Here is a 16,410-nt window from a genome sequence, read left to right as displayed (position 1 = left end):
AAGCCTGATTCGCCGAGCGTGTCCGAGTTTCTCTGGCGAGAGAAACGCGTTTCTGTCACGTGAGGAGAAACATCAAGCGTTTTATCGGTTCTCGCGAGTGCGAGCGCGAACGTCCCGATAACGCTTGGTAACTGGGCACATGGTGCGCGGTGCACGCCAACGAGAATCATGGGCCCGCGCACTTTCGCTTTGCCTACACGCGAATCCGTTTGCATCGTGCACCTTGCGCCATGCTCAGGCCACCCCTTTCGTCCAGTCGATTACAAAGCCGGCTGGCGGGCATTTTCTATTTTTGCAAAAATCTTTTGTTCGACGATCGTTGACAATCGTGCGGGAGCTTTCGCCACGAATCCAAGGTCCCAACCGATCGTCGGAACTGCGAATCTTATCGTCTTCTTTTCATAAATGTGTAATAATGACGCGAATCGTTTGTTAAGAAGACTATAAGATTAGCTTTTCCGACGATCGGATGAGATTTGGATTGATGGACGGAAGCTCCCGCACGATTATCCACGATCGTCGAACAAAAGATTTGGCTAAGCCGTTGAACACTGTTGGCAGCGACGAGATTCGTCCGCCACGTTTCCCCCGTGTGCGCGCTGCTCGGAATCGAAATCGGAATCGGAAGGTTTTTACGCGGGTCAGGGACGTTTCAGCGTTTCGGGAGGCGTTGCCTCCTTTAAATTTATCCTTCACGGCCGCGCTAAACCGGTGCCTCTTGTTAACGAGCCGAACGTACGAGCCCAGGGTCGTTGAACCGACCGGCCCAGTCGAATCTGCACAGAACACGGACGCGGGCAGATCGTGCGAGGTGAACGATCCATCGCAGACAACGTGCGACGCGACGTCGCGAGGCGATCCGATCATCGTTTACCGAATTATTCACGCGAGAATGAATTATACAACCATATTGAGCATACGAAGGTTGCCACTTATCCCAGTTCCAAGTTCCCAGATCCCAGGAAACATTCCTGGCTGTTTGTCGCGAACGAGACCGTCTTCATCGGTTCGGGGATTGTACCGTTAGGCCACATCTCTCGGCGAAGGCCCGTATCGAGAAATGCGAGCAGTTCGCTCTCGCTTCCTCCAGCCACGTGCTGCCGAATAATGCAAATTACTACGCCTAAAATTCATCTTTTATCTAGCGCTTTTGATTACTGGAAAACCTCATCTTTGCATTATCGAGAAATGAGAAGGCGCATCCTGCACCCTTGCAATCCTGGAAACGAGAATGCACTCCTTTGTAGAGTGTGATTCGGCATCAGAGAAAGATAAATGTAAATGAAATGGGTTTTTATACGTATTTCGTTCTTCCTTTATTCATTTAATTTCTCTTATACTTTTTAGTTAAAAACAAATATAAGTTGCACAGACAAATGTAAATTACAACAAAGTTTGAGAGCTATACGAAAGAAATATCGAATAAGCGAACGTCGCGTCGAGAGTGGGCAGCGTGAGGAAATGGGAGATTCCTGAGATCATTTGAAGCAATATTTTCCTTTGCAAAAATGTTACACGCGGCTTTGTTTACGAGTTATTAACGAAAAACACGGACCAATCACAGCGCGACCTAGACGCGAATTGGCACAGTAGTCATGGCGCGTCAACTGTCTATTGGCCGACTGTGCCAACTCGCGTTCAGGTCGCGCTCTGATTGGTCCGTGTTTTTCGTTAATAACTCCTAAACAAAGCCGCAGATAACATTTTTGCAAAGGAAAATATTGCTTCAAGTGATCTCAGGAACCTCCCATTTCCGGCTGTTTGGTAGGAATTTTGGGACACCCTGTATATCCGTTCAGGGAAAAACCCAAAGCACCTAAGGGTGCAGGTAGCGAACACGCTGGCAACAAGGTGTCCTTGGGATTAGGACTAGACTCTGGTCACTAGAGTTTACCCGAGCAATCACTCTTCCAGTTCCAGTGACGCTCGGAGTGTCAAGTTCTTGGTAAATCGCACCCTTGGCGGACGGCTTTACCGTCAATAGTTGTTGTCATTAAACACCCACACCAGTCATCCTGGCCGTTTAATGTCAACAACTATTCACGGTAAAATAGACTATTCAAAATAGATTATTTTTGTACATATAGATATACATATGTATGTACACATTAAATAATCTAATTAGTAGACAGCGGATCTGTATGCAAAATAAAAATGTTTTGCAATAATTGCGGGAAGCAGGAATAATATAAAATAAAAACGTGGTAAAATTGAATTCATCCATTAACGACTTTGTCACGTTAAAAGCAAAATTACAACATTCTTGAATATTTTAAATCTGTTTATACATTTCGTCCAACCAATTTCTTCATAAATGCATAAAGATCCGCAGTCTGCTAATTAGTAAGGAAAATTGTTTAAAATAAGTGGCAGTCAAAAAAAAAAAGGAACTGTCCTTTGAAGTAGATTTCAAATAAAATATTTAACCTGTATAAATGAGAAAAAGAGTAGAAAATCGAGCATTTGTTTGACCAGCAGCAATTTTATTAAGTACCAGCAAAATATTTTTATAAATAGTAGGGAGTTGTTGGCAATAAAATTGAAAAATAATTCGGAGCGCGCAGAGGGTTAACTGCTACCGACTTTAGCAAGATCCTTGAAGAATCCGGGCTTCGAAAATGGCGATTTTTTGTGGTATCAAATAAAAAGAGATCGATGACGTAACAGGAACAGAAGCAGGAGGAAGAACAAACGGTTCGATGACTGTTGGATGAAGAAACACGAGGCGAGGAGACGGAAGGTCAAATCTTTTCTTCAACGCCAATCGAACCTCCGTTATTCGTACAATGAGTCCCGATTAACGACTCGTCTTTTTGCCTAACGGGTTTCTATTCCTCTCTCTCCCTCTTTCTATCTTTTCCTGCCGCCCCCCCCCCACCCTCTATCTCGCTCCTCTCTGTATAATAGTTTCTCGGCAGGTTAAGCAACCCTGTTACACGATACGCCTTTCCTCCTCGTTTATTTGCTACGAGCAACACTTATCGTCAATAACAAGTATCCTTCGAGACAGAGACAAATTCGATCCTCGATGCGTCGCGATTAAATTAGGTCTCCGCTTGTTGCACGTTTTTCACAGCGCATCAGGACATCCGACCGGCTGCCACAGACTTTAACGTTAACGCAACGCTGCGCTGTCGCGATGTAAATTGTAATTTGTAATCGGTCGAACGATCAACGATCCGGCCATTTTCGAATCAGAGTAAAAAGTACCGAGTAAATTTCACTTTTATTGTTTGTACATATTTATATACAGTGGAGTGGGGCAAGTCCGTTAATTGGTTATTTTTATTATAATATGAACGAAATTTCTCTAGATTGTATTTATCAATGTAGTATAAGTTAGTATGAACTATTCGAACTGACGATTAGCTTGTTGTTCCTTCTTCAAGAACAGTGAAAGTTGCTGGGATTACAGCGACTCCCATTAATATTCGGACGCTCTCAAAAAAAAAAACGATAACTTTGTTAATATTGAAGCTAGAACAATTAGTTTACTGCAGGATGTGAGAAGAAATTTTTTAATAAAATTACATTTGGTCGGAATTGTAGAGAAAATACTAAAAGTTGCATTTTACAATTTTTTTATGCGGGCCTATATTAAAATTTTGAAAAATACGTTTTGTAGAGCTGTGTCAATTATATGCACTGTGAAAGTTTCATAGTAATCGGTTGATGCGGGAAAAATACGACAGGCAATGAAAGATGTAAGAATCTTTAGAATTATTGCAGTTGGGAGCCGAAAATCGTGAAAAATTGCCATTTTTACCGTCTTTAAACGTTTGTAGCTCATTACAAGGTCGACCGATTTTGACGAAATTTTCATAATATGTTTAAGTAATACAAATCTGCGAAACGTGTTTTCTAAATTTTCCATATAAGCCCACATAAAAAAGTTGAAAAATACAATTTTCAGTATTTTCTCTGCAATTCCGACAACTTGCAGTTTTTTTCAGAAATTTTTGTCGTGTTGTGTAGCAAATCAATTGTTCTAACTTCTCCAAAAATTTCAAGTCGTATATTTCAATATTAAAAAGGTTATGGTCTTTTTAAGAGTGTCCGAATATTAGTGGGAGTCACTGTAAGTGCAAATTAAACACTATCAAATCTTGTTTAAATCTCCGATCGGATCTTTTCGTGTCCTCACGAAAGGAACATCCGAGTTGTCGAATAGATGAGCAAATATGTAGATACATAGATAGCAAGGCTAAAAGAGTTCGATTCGATCGAGAATCGAACGCCAGCCAATCGAATTCCGAAAATGGAAATGTCCGAATTTGTCCGAAACGATGCACGAGGGTTAACAGGAAAATTGGCTTGCGTTTTTTCCGAGGAGGTTCAGCTTGGGGAATCGGGAGAATGTTCTGCTGCCGAGTGACCTAAGAGACAGACTTTTGTCCATCTTCCGCTCATCGGTTATGCGAGGCTACGGTTACGCAATCGACTCTTTCGGCCGCTTTCGAGCGACGGAAATAACAGGAGAAGCGTTCGGGAAAGTCTACGAACGCGTGCTCGTATGTTCGGCGAGTGGCGAGCAACGACGTTAGATCTAACGGAATCGAAAGTACATCGCGTTCATGTCTTCCTGGACAAACGACCCTCTTTAAGGGGGCAGACTCCATTTTCCAGGATTGCAAGGCTGTGGAGTGCGCTTTTTCTCATTTCTTGATAATACAAAAATGGGGGTTTTCAATAGTCGAAATCGCTAGATAAAAGATCGATTTACACTCCGCGACAAAAAGATAGCACATTATACAGATAAATGGTATTTTAGCTTTTCAAGTAGTATATTACAATTTAAAAATGCTTTCGGCGCAACGGTTCAATCGTTTACTACTAATTATGAAGCAATTTTGCTAATTGTCAAACAAAATCAACGTTTCGATCCTAGTTTGGATCCTTTTCAAGATTTATTTGAATCGCGTCTGTAAAGTAAAAATTTTCCTTTGTTTAAATGTTCGTTGTAGTCCGAATCAGGTTTTTAGATTTAAAAAAATGGGTAAGTATCACGGAAAAATGGAAAATTCGGGAAAAACTAAAACTGCTTTTAGAATCATTTTTTAATACAACAAAAAATGTTTAACTCCGTTATTTTTTGTCACCCTGTATATAATTTTTTAACCACGTTTCTGCTTACCGATACCCAGTTTCGTTCATTTTTTAAGAGCACACTTAATATTGTCCCGGACTGTTGTATGCCTAGAACTCGTACCAGTCCGAAGGTTAAGAATGATTTGACGATGGCACTTAATGCAGGCAATGTTTGCTTTGCATAAAAATCCACAGGCTACTCGTCGAAAACGAAATTTAGTCTGACGCATCGAAATGCAACACTGCGTCGGAGCGATCCATTGCAGGCGGCGAGCCGACCTTCTGTCCGCGCGAGGCTCGATCTCGATCTCGATCTCGATCTCGAAGATGCAAGTGCCGATAGGAGAGATTGCATCGATAGCGATCGGGGACAAAGTTTTCCGTTTGGTTTATCATCGAGGCACGTTATTTACCGAACCGTAAAAAACTCGATTACAGTTCGGTCACGATCCGGTCCGATTGTTTCTGCCGTTTCTGGGTTTTGTATTTGGGTCAGGGGAGAAAAATGGCCGCGGAAAGAAACAAGAGAGTTCGTTGTTACCGCGTCGCGTCGTCAGGATTCGTGTCACTTCCCATTGTCTGGTCGTCAGGGACGATCTGCGGGGATCCGCTCGCGGCTACATCTTCTCTCTCTTGCTCTCTCTCTCTCTCTCTCTCTCTCTCTCTCTCTCTCTCTCTCTCTCTTTTTTACACAACACGCCTCCCTTTCTTCGGACCTCTTTCGTTTTATTTGACTTTCGACGTAAGTTAGAGACCTCGAACGGTAATGGCGCGATCGATGACTAAGCCGCGGACTTTATACATACTTGTTAACGTTAAGGCCGCCGCATACATCTTGTCGTCCCTTTTGCTGGCATATAAAAGTAGTGATGGGATCTGAATCACTCCGAGTCGCTTCTTCGATTCGATATTTACGACGAAAAATTCGAATCTAATCTTTTGTGAGACGATGGTACATATATGGATCCCTAATGATGTCTGCAAAATATTAGGTGAAGTTACTCAATAGTTTTAAAGATATAAACAATTGAACTTTCACGCAACCTGCTTACACGGCTAATGGAACTTGGAAAACAACAAGGTATGAAAGTTCAATTGTTTATACCTTTAAATCATTAGGGATCCATATACCATCGTCTCACATGAAATGATCAAAATCGAAGTCGGACAAATACCCCAAGGGGTATTTCCCTTGTTAGTGTTAATCTGGCTCCTCAGATCGCAATAGTTCACGTGACAGGAATCGATGTTCGAATAGGCGAGAGATCGAGTATCGATTTCTACCCAGGCCAGAGTGCTTCTGGAATGGTGATCTATGCGAACCTCGGTTCTTACAGTTGCAGTTGAGAGACAATAGAGATTGATTTTGTTGACAATCAGCGAGAGATCCACGGTCCAGCGATCTAAGAATCGTTCGCATTCGATTGGTCGAACGGGATCTCGCCCCAAGGCTGATGATTCATCGAGAAACCTCACCTCATCTCATCGCACTCGGCCGAACAGACGGTCGGGATTGTCTCGCGGGTTTCTCAACTTCGCGAACGATAAAAATCAACCGACACAATGACTGTGGAGGGCGGTTGTATCAGGTGGGCGCGCTATGCTCGTCGCGTGAAATATGGCCGCGTCACGCCCTCGCAGCGAAATCAGCTTTATTCAGAAGGTGGTTCAAGCGTCGTTCGTACAGAGGATTTGCTCGCGAGCACGATTTCGATCTTTTACCCTTTCTTCGGACCAAGTATATTTCCATTCCCTATGATCTTTTCAATTTTATGGATATGATACCATTGGTATGATACTGTTGCGTACGGAGACTTTGCCTACGTGACTTTTGCTCCCTTCTTGAAACCACGTGTTCATGCAGAAGGTCCAGCTCGCATGCCCAAATGTAAATAGTTTTTTCCCTAATGGGAAAGTGCATACATTTGGGAAACATAGACAATCTTCCAGATTTCCGTTTACCCCCACTACCATTTTCTGAGCAATTTCATTAGTATATAAAGGGCTCGAGCTTGGCCACCACGGGCTTAGTTAAAGACTGAACACGAATCTGTACGCGTCTAGTGAGATTGGCTCTGATTCCCTTTCGATCGTTTTAACTTGAAAGAAGTTGCGAAACGCGGTTCTTAAGTCAAGTCAATCAATTTACCCCCGCATTTCTCAGTGCGTCAAAACCGAGAGCTCGGGAATTAGCTTCCGCTAATAATACAACACACTACAAGTGTATTCCATTACTCTAAAGAATATATTGTACTCTTTATATTAGATAATTGAGAGTCTTCGATATCTTTCCTACATCCTTTAACCTTTAACTACCCGCGCCCTGAATTTTCATTCAAGTACTCGCGCAGTGTATTTTGTACACCATATGTATCACTGTGTGATTGAGTACATATATCATTGTATTAGTACAAGAAAATACATTGTCTTGATGAATTATGATATTTATTGAGAAAATAACGATAAATGAATATAATAATTGGTAATAAAAAAGAAAATCTGGTGACATTCTTTTCACATTTGCTTTATTCGCTGCTCTGTTCGCCGGTCTTGCACGAATCGCATCTATATAACGGTGGTCATATGTTGTTTACATACTGATCTCTTGCAACTGCCGCAGATGATAGTGGTTACTCGATTCTTCTTCCTACCGCAGATAAAACATCTCGCTCGTATCAAAATACATACCTGCCAAAGCTGGTGGCGACTCCTCTTCATTTCCTTCTTCTGTACGAATGAATACACGAAAACAGCAGTTCAACGTGCCGCCACCAAAACAATACTTCGTGTGTATTTTGTGTATACATTGGGCGTAGGTTACATGAAGCGGCAGTGGTGGGGGAAGTCGTACTGTGATGGGACAGCATTTTTTGAAGTAATGGTGTACTTTTTACACCAGCGCGGGTAGTTAAAGGTTAAACTCTAGCAGTGCCGTAACGAGGGTGTGGCGAAAGAGGCACCCGCCACCGGCGCAACTGAGTTTGGGGCGCAAAGCAAAGAATACCGCTGTTTTATGTTTTTATTATATTATTCTGACATATACGATTTTTATTCTATACGATTCAAACTTTTTTCGGAAGCTAGAGCACTTAGTTCACTACAGGATGTGAAAAGAAATTTTTTCGGAAATTGCAATTGGTCGGAATTGTAGAGGAAATACTAAAAGATCCATTTTACAACTTTTTTATGTGGGCCTATATTGAAAATTTTAAAAATACGTTTTGTAGATCTGTTTCAATTAAACATATCCTGAAAATTTCGACGTTGCAATGAGCAACAAGCGTTTAAAGATGGTAAACATTGCAGATTTTCACGATTTTTCGGCCTGTAACAGCAGTAAATCTAAGAATTCTTACATCTTTTTCAAAAATGACAAAAGGTGGTCGATCAAAACGGCACATGCTTGATTTAATAAACTTCGATTTAAAATATGGAAAAAGCTTGATTAATTTCTGCAATAAAATACGAAGAAACTATTTCAAAAATAGAGTAAAATAGAATAAAATAGAATAGAATAGAATAAAATCTAGTTGAATAATTTTTCCGCAAGGGTAAGGAATCGCATGTTCCGTCCGCGGAGCTCCGCGAGACGATTGACCAAGTCAGACAGGTTTCAGTATCAGAGATGCATTGTTTATTTTTCAAGTAGTATATATCTCCTGGGAGAGAGCGGAGACAACGCCGCGTGTCCACCCGTCTCCCAGCAACAGTACAAAAGGTAAACAGTGGCGCTGTTCTTATAACGATTACTTACTTAATAATAAAAAAAGAAAAGAAAGAAGAGAAAAACGAAGGAAGAATCAGGGAAATTCGAGGAGCGGAGGAGGTGGGGTTTCGGGATTCGGGGAACGTAACAGCTTTAAGGAGCGGAGTCGATGATCGGTCGTAAACGAATCCTCGCGAGCTCAAACCGTTCGAGTCGCTCGAAAAACATTGAGGAACGTTCCTCGAGGAGGATGCACAGGTACTTTGTCTCGCGATGCGTTTGAATAAATATGCGCCTATGTACAAAGCGATGAAAACATGTGTATGCGTATGCGTGTGTGAGTGGATGGGTATGAAAGTATTGCTTTTCTTTTTCTTTCGTTGCGATCGGCTCCTCTCGTATTCTTCCAGAAAATTAAGAAACGCTAATAACAATAGCTTCTCGACGATCGAGAATCGAATGTGGCGTTCCCTCTGTAACACTAGAAATACCCTAAACGAGACTGACATTTACTTTACAACTAATTATTCAGATTTTTCATATTTCGTATTTCGTTACTGATCTCGTCCATCGGGAGATGATGATGATTTCGACAGCGGGGCGCATTGTCCCGATGGACGATCATTATCTACTCGACAAACAAGTATGCTAAACAATTTCTCAAAAAAAAAATACTTTTATGATCTCACCAATTCCACAAGAAAAAGTCTGACATTTTTATGGGATCGGTACATAGTCTAGTGTTGAGGAAGGAACGCCAGCGTACACCGTCCGGCGAGAATTACAATCACGGCCATTTTTGGTGCAGGCCGGGACATGTGACAATCTAGTCCGATCTAATCTTGAAATCGAGGAAAATTATCAATGAAAAAAGCTACTTGAAATCGGACTGATAGAGCGTTGCCTTTACCATGTTCCGGCCTGTATCAGAGACAGCCGTGTGCCGGGACGGCACGGTTCTTATGTTAGAACGACACTCTTCCGTGGCGAACGAACAAAGTTCGCACGAAATCGCCGTTGTCTATTGCGATCGAAATGCGGACGGGTGTTTCGTCGCGTCGCAGCATCGCAAAGGTAAGATCTGCTAAGCGCGTCTGGGCACAGCGTTTCGCGATCCATACACTATTCGTCTGAAAAATATTGCAACCAGACGCGCTTAGGAGGTCCCGCGTAAACGCGAGAACGCTTACAATCGATCGATCAGACATTTTGCTAATCGGTTCTACGAATCGCGGTTTTCTTCGATGTGGACGAGTGGTCGGAAACGGTCGCACGGTGGTCCAGCTTGCGGAGTTTGTAGACGATTTCGCAACAATTCTTCACCGTACAGCTAAATTCGATTGGGTTTTCGGTTGTTTTTCGAGCTAACATCAACTTTTCTCCACGATCCAGGAATAAAAACGATTTACTCAAAACGTATAAAAGATCGAGCGATACGTGATTGAACGTCGAGCGCGTTTCCGGTGATCGGAAAGTAATTATCGAGGAATATTTTTGAAGAAACAGATATCTACAAAACGGCACGAAGACGAAGCCGATAACGAGTCGCCGGGGAATTGGTACGCTGTTGAGATCGTTCGGACGATGAGCGACGCGCACGGAATCGTCGATCGTGTTATATCTTCGTGAGCCGAAATCGGACACGTGGTCTCCAGACCCGAAGACCTTGTCCACGTTCGAGACGATGATTTATACCGCGGGACACGTACGGATTTGTCGATCTATTCCGTGGAAAGACGGCGGCGAACACGGCCGCTCGTCACGTTCCCGGATCGGGGCAAGCGAGAGAACGAAATGGAACGGGGTCGGATCGAAAAACATCCCCGCGGAAGTGGACAGACGGTCAGAGAGACCGAGAATGAGCACTGGTCGCGTGGAATTTATGCTACAAGATTTCCTGCAGGCGATGATCCTAGCGTTGCAGGAGATCCTCAGAGCTAGCGGAGCAAAATTCGAGCGACTTGTAGCGTGAACGAGAAGAGTAAAGAGTTACCGTAAGTAGAGCAACGGCATAGGGAGAGCGCTACTCGGCAGGAACTAGCGCAACTAATTCAATGGTCAACTTCGTCGAGTGTTGAACCGACTATTAGGAAGATGGCTCGAACACTAGAGCACAATAGTCACCTGTAGGGCGCACAATGGGACGAAACGATCTTGACAATTACTGTTACTCTTAATTGTATATACGGTCTCTACTTTATTTTCCAATATCTGCTCGCGGTTTCTTATTGCTGGCGCTTAAGGTAGCAGAGAATCACAACTGTTATATTCACGGTACTGAAAAATCTTACTTTAGGAGATGTACTCTAAATGATTAGTTACATAGTTTAATCTATGTAGATCGAGATCGTATTCGGTATATCCTTTTGACAAAAGGTTCAACTTCTTCGTAACTTTTCAGGAATTCCAATCATTTGCGATTAATGTAACCGATACCATATAAACAAAACTGGAAGAGAAAGAATGAAAAGAAAGCTAACCCTTGGGGGTATATCGAGAGCGAAGAAAATTGATTGATACATCTGCTACTTCTTAAGAAAATTATTACATCTAACTAAAGACGTGTCGTGTTCCGTCCCACTGTGCGAGGACGAGGTTTTGGCCACCACCGCTGTGGGAAGCCGACGTCAGAGTTGTAAAAGACTCTGCTTTGCGAACCGTGTAGATCGATACGATCGGCAAGGTTCTCCGCGATCGAGATGATTACGTCGATGGCGAGGGAGGATAATTCGAAGACAACAGTCTCGATGAAGAGAAGAGGGTACCTCCCTATCCGATGGGAGTGAGACGATCGATGGATTCTGTGCGGTAGATTACGAGATGGATTCTGGTTCGAATAGTACTCGATCGTTGAAAGCTTGAGACTTGGCTCGGAGCGGTACAAAAATATTCAAGATATTCCTAACAACTATTTGGTTGATACGAAAAATGTGTCTAGCCGGTAAGCAATCTATGAATTCGCCACTAAAACTTGTCGGCGAATTCCGACTCATCTGCCACACCATAGGCTCGGAATTTGTCGATCAGTTTAGGTCAGCAAATTCATAGCGAAGGAGCAAATTCTGCTTCAGACATCAAAATGACTTCGTACGATTACGAATTTTGATAAAAACTTGCTCGAAGCAGCTTTGGCAGACTTCTTTAACGCTAAAAACCGACCGCGGTCGAATAAACGAAGTTATACAAATTCATTAATGGAATAAATCTCAAAGAATTTAACGATACCGTTTGCATAAGACATATGCTATCTATTAAGACATTTGTGTTAATACTTCGGACGAAACGCGGTCCGTGCCAGCTCCCAAGTGTCCAACGATCCGCCTACCGAACTGTCTTCCACGTGATTCTTGAGCAAGGGCAGTTCTGCGGCTTTACAAGTGGATCCGAACGCGTCCCGAATCTCGCGGGACCGGTTCTATGGGGAAACTCGGAGTTTTGTCAAACGACTCGACTCTGTCCTAGCCGAAACACGCGCGGTATCGGAGGGAACTATGGGGGACGTTATACAGTATACGAGTATGTACTAGCTGCCTGAACACGGGTGCTGCTACGACCGTCGTCGTTGATTAGCAAACAACGGCAGTATTTTGTCGTTTCTCAACGTCGCGGAGCGTCTCCGCAAAAGGCTGTCTCCTCGAGCCACACCGGGGAAAACGGGAATACAGAGATACACCGAGATATGTCGAGCGAGGTCGGCCATCTTAACCCTGGTTAACCCACTTCGTAGAAACGACGACGGGAACGTGTGTTCGCATCGCTCGTGTCCCGTTTTTTTTTCGTCGTAAAATAAAATGTTTTTGTCGTTGAATAAAACAAGTTCGATTATCGTCGTCGTCGTTTTCACGAGCGACGGGTGATCCAGGATTAATCGAGAGCCGCGACGAGCGTTCAACCTCCACGATTGGACCACCATGACTACGTTCGCTCGCCAAGAGCAGACTGCTCTCAGCACCTACAAACGCTATCGAAGGAACAAAAATAATCGTCGAAACTGAAACGTCTGATTCTTTGAAAAAACGGAGATTCTGCGGTAAAAAAGAAAAGAAAATCTTACGAGCGAATTCGTGCAGGCTCGCGCACCGAGAACCGGACACTGGCCCAGACCAACGTCAACGTATTCTATAACATTTCTATCGAAAGGAGAAGAAAGATGAATGTCGATACTGTTGACGAACGCATCCACGTTTCAGCTACATAGAACGTGAACACGTGGACGTTGATTGGTATTAATCCTTCGCAGTATAGTAAAAGAGTCCGGATTTTATGCATTTGTGACAAAAAAAATGGCGGGAGCAATTTAAAACAATGCAAAGATTAGAAGACTTTAGGAGAAGACTTTAAATTAAAATTATGACTGAAAAATATAAGTTTATATTTAGCTCCTGTGTCCTGCAATTGATGCACAAAACCTTTTTCTTTTGCATGAAGATCCGGAGTCTATTTATTATACTTGGATTCGAACTTTTTCATCGTGTAAAAGCTTCCGGAAGAAACGGGACATTGATATCTATCGCGTCTTTATATTTGTCTCCAATGATTAAATATCTTCGTAGCACACCTGATCAACGATCTTTGTTGTAATTCTTCGCCACGAATCCACAGAATGAGTGGGCAACAGTATAAATTCGTACAGAGACACGTGCTTCTCGTAGAAGTTATCGTAAAAGCGTATCTCCGAGTGGCCGAGCAAAAGAACGCGAATCAGACTTACTAGAACGTTGCTTTTGCGAAAAGAATAAAAGAAAGAAACTGTCAAAGAAATCGAGATTTGCGAACTAAAAGAGGAATTTCGTCTGTGAATCGATTCGAGAGCCGTGGTCTCCTGTTCTCGGTGGTAGCCTGCGCGATTCAGCGAGAGGTTTGCTCGATGAAGGCGATTACGGTGATGCGCGACCCGATCGAACGAACGAACGGTCACGCGTACACGAGACCGAGCGCATGAATAACGTGTAGAGTTGATCTGTGCGAGCGACGAGGTGCGTGCGTGTCCCCAAAGATTCGGAGATCGCGCCTGTAGTTTCTTTTTCCTGTATATGTAACGTATCACAGACTTCGCATGGAACTGAACACTGTCGGAAGAGTTGCGCGCGCGGTGTGTCCCTCGTGTGTTCTCGTTAGCACCATTTTTCGTTGTACGGGAATAAAAACAAAGCAAAAAAAGAAAAGACGTCCGAGGAGAAGATGAACATAGACTGTGATGGAGAGGCGGTTTGGGCGCTAACGAGGGGACCAACGTGGTGCAACGAGACCTCGAGATCGCGTCGATCGTGGTCGCAAGGACTATCTTCTCTGGCTCCGGCAGGCCTCCCGACAGTTCGTTCTCACTGTATGTACTCTCTCGTTACCAAGCGGTACACCAAATCACACTCACTCTCTCTCTCTCTCTCTCTCTCTCTTTCACTCACTGTGTGCTTCATTCTCTCTGTCCGTGTGTGTCTATCCTACGAGAAGTCGTGCTGCACTCTCCTGAGCATGATATCGACGGCAATCCTGGCGTCCTCGACGGAGTCGTGTTCCATCGTTTGTATCTGCCTCCGCAGCACTGCTCTCGCGAGATTCTTTAGGCTGACGCGGAACGGAAAGCCCAAATAGTGCGGAAACACGACGCTCGTGTCGATCACGGTCGTGTGAATTATCCTGAGGGCCCTGAGGTCATTGTCGAGCGCGTGACCGATCAGTATCGTCTCGGCGCGAACGAAACTCATCAGGTCGTTCTGCACGTCCACGAGGCGTTTCGACGCCCTGGACAAATCCTTCGCCGTGATCCCGCTGAATCTGGTGTTGTAGTCGATCACCTCTGTGTCCGGCCTGACCAGAGTGTCGTAGACCACGGTGCCGTCCACATCGACCATCGTCACCTTAGCCAGCTCGAGGCCGCGCCTCGTAAAACACATCTCGCAGTCCAACGCGTACACACCGTAGTTTCCGTCACTGGGCACGATCGCGGTAGGTTGAGTGCGCACGTACCCGTCTAATGGTCCGTTGTAGCCGGGCGTTAGGCCCGTCCACACGTGCATCTTTGCGCTGGTGCACCCTCTCGAGTATTCTCTGCCCTGGCAACAATCCCAGACGCGTCTGTTGGAACCGTCGTAACTGCCGTTCCGGAACTTGCCCCAATGATACGTGCACCTGTCCTCCTGCAGGTACTCGCCGTCATGCCGATTCACGTAGAAATTTCTGTAACACCTGGCGCACGACCTCTCGGCGACCACCAGCTCGTATGTTTCCGGTGTCCAGTACCTCTTCGATCTGTCCTGGTACTGGTAACCGTGGCCGGACGATGAACACGAAGACGAATCAGATGAAGAGTCGGTCGACGACGAGGAGGAGGAGGAGGAGGAGGAGGAGGAGGAGGACTCGCCGATGTCCGAGTTCTTATCGCTGTCCGAGGCGCTCTCTTGCTCCAGATCCGAGCTCTCGACGGAGCTTCCGCTGTAGTTACCGCTGTCCACCTCGCTCTCCACCATGTTCCAAAGTCTTGCGGTACTCCCGCTGCCGGGCACGAATTCGCGAGCGTTCACGTCCAAGGGATGCTCGGCGTCCGCCGGCCGGCCGATGAAGTGGTGATGGTAGTTCATCACCACAGCGTAGCCCGGATAGTAGGTACACTCCAACGGGTAGCCGAGATAAGCCAGTTCATCACCCACCAGCGTGTACCTGCGGAGCATGGCGGCCAACGCCGCCTCGCTCAGATGATTCAGTTCCTTTCGTTGGTTACTAAGGAACGTCCTGTCGGCGTTCCTAGCCCCAATCATCCCGCTGTTGCCGAAATTGGTCGCCTGGTAATGCATCATCTTTTGAACACTTTGCGACTGACGATGATTTCTTCTGGAACCAACGGTCTCGCTCCTCACGGACGTCGATGAGCTCTGCGAAGACTTGGAACTTCTCGTCGGGCTGTTCTGATAGACCTGCTGTCGGCTGTGGTGGTGGTGTCTGCGTATCCGTTGCTGTTGCTGCTGACTAGCATGCTCTTCCTCCTGCTCCTGTTCGTGCTCGTCGTCCCGCTCCTGACGCTGATCGCGCGGCACTCTGGTGCGATTCTTCCGTTGTCTGCGGCTCAGAATCGCACGATCCTCTTTCGTCGATGATCCCGACGAAGCTTCGCTGCTTGCCGACACCGAGGTCGCCGATGAGCCTATCGAGACAGTCGACGCCGACGAGGATGCCGACGACTTGCTCTTTCCCCTGGGCAACGGTGACGCCGACGACGAGGTCGATGATGAAGCAGATGCGAAGGATGGCTTCGTCGACGATGACGACGACTCGCGGCTGCTCACCTTACACTCGATGTACGGACCGGTCTCTCCGGGGTCCAGGACTTCCTCTTCCGGTCGCAAGCCGCAATCTTTATATCACATACAAAAACATATATATATTCGTCAGTTCAGCGTCGAGGCAGGGGGTGATGACTTACTATCGCGACCTACGTTAAACGCAAGCTGTTCCTTCCGTTCGACCACGGTTACAAGAAAATTATCATTCTTCGGGACGATGGAACGCGAGACGATCGAGAATCACGAAATGGCGATCCTGCTTTCGACTTTCGTCGATTGCATCGAGCTGTTGTATGTGAAATGTCCTGACATTTAAGGCCCTATCTTCAGTTTTGGAAA

General features: G+C 45.0%; 1 protein-coding gene across 5 annotated transcripts in view; it reads right to left on the bottom strand.

Moving 5' to 3' along the window:
• LOC143214475 (transducin beta-like protein 2) overlaps positions 1-16,410 on the bottom strand; it is an 80,297-nt gene that overhangs the window by 19,057 nt on the left and 44,830 nt on the right. For 4 of the 5 annotated variants that reach the window (XM_076435584.1, XM_076435581.1, XM_076435582.1 and 1 more), the window contains one exon: positions 8,700-16,142. The exons of the other annotated variant lie outside the window; for it this stretch is intronic. In XM_076435584.1, coding sequence (XP_076291699.1) covers positions 14,236-16,142 — 1,907 coding nt within the window. In that variant the 3' untranslated portion in view covers positions 8,700-14,235. Of the gene's footprint in view, positions 1-8,699; positions 16,143-16,410 lie in introns of those variants that run through there. 5 annotated transcript variants of the gene reach the window in all.

The sequence above is a fragment of the Lasioglossum baleicum genome, chromosome 12 (genome assembly GCF_051020765.1).
Source record: "Lasioglossum baleicum chromosome 12, iyLasBale1, whole genome shotgun sequence".
In the NCBI taxonomy this organism is placed as follows: Eukaryota; Metazoa; Arthropoda; class Insecta; order Hymenoptera; family Halictidae; genus Lasioglossum; species Lasioglossum baleicum.
This window is presented reverse-complemented; position numbering and strand designations above follow the sequence as displayed.